The 4,096-nt window shown below is 42.6% G+C and overlaps 1 protein-coding gene across 2 annotated transcripts in view; it reads right to left on the bottom strand.

The window, feature by feature from the left end:
• Nucleotides 1-847: 847 nt before the first annotated feature.
• The window catches only part of MFN2 (mitofusin 2), a 15,250-nt gene continuing 12,001 nt past the window's right edge, over nt 848-4,096 (bottom strand). For both annotated transcript variants that reach the window (XM_024210583.2, XM_024210584.2), the window contains one exon: nt 848-3,610. In XM_024210583.2, coding sequence (XP_024066351.1) covers nt 3,541-3,610 — 70 coding nt within the window. In that variant the 3' untranslated portion in view covers nt 848-3,540. The remainder of the gene's footprint in view (nt 3,611-4,096) is intronic.

The following is a 4,096-nucleotide window of genomic DNA, read 5'->3' as shown; positions in this document are numbered from 1 at the left end:
CTAATAGTTGAGGCAATCTTCTCAAGAAATCACTGATTCAGTTCCTCCTTCTCAGACTCGAATCCTACCCCATGAGATAAAATGATCTCATACATCTGGGCCTGACAAGAAGTTTTGCTGTGAAGAAAGTACAGGGAGAACTCCCAAGTGGTCAATATGAAATTATCAACAATAGGCTATTAACAACAAAATGAAGAATAAGAGCTATTCACTGTTACTCCAAAGCACGTTTTCTTCAGAATTTACTGACCTAGCTCATGAAGATTTTGTATCAAGATAGGTAGAACAGACACAATTTTTTCCCCCCCAATTCATTTTTATTTTGGTTTCCAATTTTAACCGCATTGATACAGGAATAATTCATGCAAATGTATCATCTTAAATACAGCAGAGAAAAAACTCACTGTTGAAACTTCTAAATCCTCTTATCAACTCAACACAAAAAAATACCAAGAAATAAAAAAAAAATAAAAAAAATAAAAAAAAAGGTAAATTAGCAGCAATAAAATAAAGTGCATTTAGCCAAACTTCTTTAATCTGAACCTGGAAGAGTCTGTTCTTGCAATCCTTTGCTCTCATACACAAGAGTTGATCACTCCCCATTAGGAGGCAGAGGCGAACTGTCTCCATGGCATACAGCAACAGTGTGAACCCTTCCACCTGTCTGTATTAAAGGAGTTCCGTTGTATTTTGCTTTAGTTTAAGAAGAATCAAATTAATTGGCAATTATGGTTAACTTGGATTCTGTTAATATAACATGCATAAGGCAATCTTCTCCAGACTCTAGTGGCTCGGGTTAGATACTCTTATGAACATTTCTCTGCCTGCGTTAGCAATTTTGCTTTAAAAAAAAAAAAAAGGTTCAAGTAATTCTTATCTGGCCTGTAGAGCGAGGGGTTTCACTGCCATAGTGAGAATGCCCAAGTCACCAAAAATCTCTGAAGAAAGCATTAGCAATATCAACTCAATAGCAAGATACCCTGTTTCGCTTCTACCAGCCTCTAAAGGGGGTTCAAAGACCACAATATAGTGTCTGATTTGAAGCCTATGCCACTTATCAGATTATCTCCTGGGGCCTGCACAAAGACCTGGCCACTTGAAGCGGTGAACGTCCCAGAAAGTCACATCGGCACTTTCCAGAGTCCCCATGTAACACAGCATTATCCTTCCTGCACTTGGGAAGGAAGAATTTCCTACTGCAGCAGGGATCTGCCTATTGTTTTGACTCATCAGCAAACCAAACAGCCTGCTGTAATGCTGGATTAGCAGCCCTGCAGTCCGAAGGGTGGAGTTTATCCAGAGGCTGCTGCCTCTGCTTACACATACACCCACAACAATGACCTGGAGAAACCACCTCCAGAGGCAAGAATTCAGTCTCTTTGCCTATTCGGTCTTTGACCTCAGGAACAAGTTACTGCAAGCTATGATGGCAATTGTGGTGGGAACGCACATTCTTTAGGAAACAGACTAAATTATTCCCATTCCCCAAAGGCTAATGAAGAGCCATCAGAAGGCCAGGACTTTCCAGTTTGAGTTGGATTTAAACCAGCAAGCTAGAAGTGAAACGTTCCATTATCCCATAGCTAATCCCCTGAGCCATCCCCTGGCAGAATCTATTCCCCTCTCTTCCATCCCAAAATGCAACTGACTTGCTTCTTGTGACAAGAACTAAACAGAACTCTCAGTCTACCAACACTCTGTGCTAATCCACTGGAAAATCCCAACTCCTAGTGCTTCGAGGTTAAAATAACCTAACTGGCTTAATGCTACTTCACTATTTATCCTCCCTCAGACACTGGATAACATCTCCCTCCCTCCTTTCTGGGACTAGATGAGAAGCAAGTACGCTGGTTACTGGCACATGGCTATCGACATCTGTACTTGAGCAAGAAATCATTCTAAAGCCTGTTGATACCATTTTCAAGTATCATTGTCAATATGACAAACTCCCTTCAGTCTTTCTAACCCCAGCTGGGACCTCCTTAGAGTTATCCCACAGGGACTCATTCTGGATTCTTTGGAGACATCTCTGACTTCTAGAGACATGCCATGGGAAAAAGAAAAGCCCCATCACTACACATGGTGGATAAGCATTTTCCACCAATGGGAGGGGGAAACCTGATCCTGCTGCTGTTGAAATCTGCGGGAGTTTTACTCCCAGTTTCAATGGTAACAGGGTCAGGACCACATTGTTCTGAATATGATCAGAATTAAAATTGCAGTTAGGGCAAACCCCAAAACTAATCTGATCTGTTTACAAATAAGGAAAAGCTTAGAAAGTTATGGTGACCCATTGCTTCCATGGCATGGAATTTCCATACCAATACACGTCTCCTTGGCTCCATATAAGCTGCACTGGATCAGCCCATCTTCATTCTGTTGTCTATCTACAAAAAAACCCCATCCAAACTGAACCATATGAATGCAGACAGGAACATCCTATGGAAGCTCTACATGAAGCAAGATCTCTTAGAGCTTGTAATCTACCCTGTCCTAAAGGCCATGTAGTGATAATGGAATTCCAGAAGCCTGCATCCAAAACACGCACTTTTAAAAAACACATTTGTCTATATATTTCATAAAGTAGCTATTCACACCCTGCCGACTGGCCCGTCTCAGATCCTGCTTATCTTCCTCAATAAGATACCAATTTACCAGGTCACCAAATGCAACTCCTAATTCCACTAACTCCACAATATCTAAATGACAACAGTCAGTTTTGTCTCTGCCATGATTTGTCTCTCAAGTAACACAGGGCTAAGCAAAGAGCTTTCTTAAACTGAAGAGCCTGCAGGAGGAAGATGCCCAAAACCCAAAGAGACCAGGAGAAGAAATTTACTACAGCAGGATCCCAACCCCCAACCAAAAAAAGGATTTGTTTTCTGCTCCTGGGTCTTATTTGCACTAACACTTCTCCTTGGAAAGAAAAAGAGCAGCAAGTCTCTCTCCTGCTCTCTCTCCCGCAAGTCTCTCTCCCACTGTATTGCAATTGAAGAGTAATGGAGAAGTGTGGATAGGTCTCTGCATGGGCTGTCAGAATGATATATGGGCCTCTAGATGCGTGGGGGGGGGGGGCGGCAATGGTCTGAGTTTAGATGACTAGCTGCTTTTCCCACACACATCGGATCTTGTGACTTTGTACCGCAAAGGATTATCAAGATCCATCTTTACCTATTAAGGTGATAATTCATCAAGGGGGAAGTTTTGTTAGAATAAATCTGAACTTGATGAACTTTGGTGACTAGTGAGATTTTTTTTTTTTTTTAAACAACTGACAACCTACCCTACTTCATTCTGCATTACAAAAGCCTCCGGTAAGTGTATGAAGCAGAAATTCCGCCTAATCTCCCCGGCAGGCAAGAAGAGAGGTGTGTTGAGAGGTTGGACATGATACGGGAAAGAAGAATCCCATTGTTCACATGGGGATAGACCACGCAACAACTTGCTTTTGCTCGTGCTCCTTAGGGATTCCATCACCCACCACGTTCTCTGCAGCAGTTAAGAGAGCACTGAAGGGAAATGGTTTTTTGCCTTCCCACATTATCTGCTCTGCTGCAGGTACTGATGCGTGAACATGTTGAGTTCACTGTCCAGCCAGCCTGCTTTATTCCTGCAAGAAGGAAGAATAAAGTCTCAGTTAGGCCTATGCACTGAAATTAGTTAACATTCACCGCCTACTCCAGTCTGAAAAGGTATGAAAGGGATGATGAGTGGCAAAGAATGGAGAGAGCTGACACAGAGTCCCATGACTAGGTGCCGCGACTCTAGGTCAGGGAGCTTGCATGGACAGTGATCTATAAGTTTTGGGGTTCAAACCAAAATCCTAGTTGCAAGTTTAAAGTGATCTCATCCTCTGTTTGTGGGAGTGGAATATTTGAGAGGGGAGCTCCCTGCCCATCTGGAATGAAGGTGAACAGCAGAAACTCACATGCCCTGCAATGAGGAGGGGAAAAAGGCCATTTGTCTCATTTTAGGAGATACGAGTGGTCCTGAAGAACCTTGTAGGACCCATAGTTTTCTTGGGTTTGTGATGATCCTGACCAGATCTAGAGTCAGAGGAAAATGGTGAAGTGCCAGATGACTAAAAATGTCTGGC

The sequence above is a fragment of the Terrapene carolina genome, unplaced genomic scaffold (assembly GCF_002925995.2).
Source record: "Terrapene carolina triunguis isolate 2854851 unplaced genomic scaffold, T_m_triunguis-2.0 Scaffold714, whole genome shotgun sequence".
Lineage (NCBI taxonomy): Eukaryota > Metazoa > Chordata > Testudines > Emydidae > Terrapene > Terrapene triunguis.
This window is presented reverse-complemented; position numbering and strand designations above follow the sequence as displayed.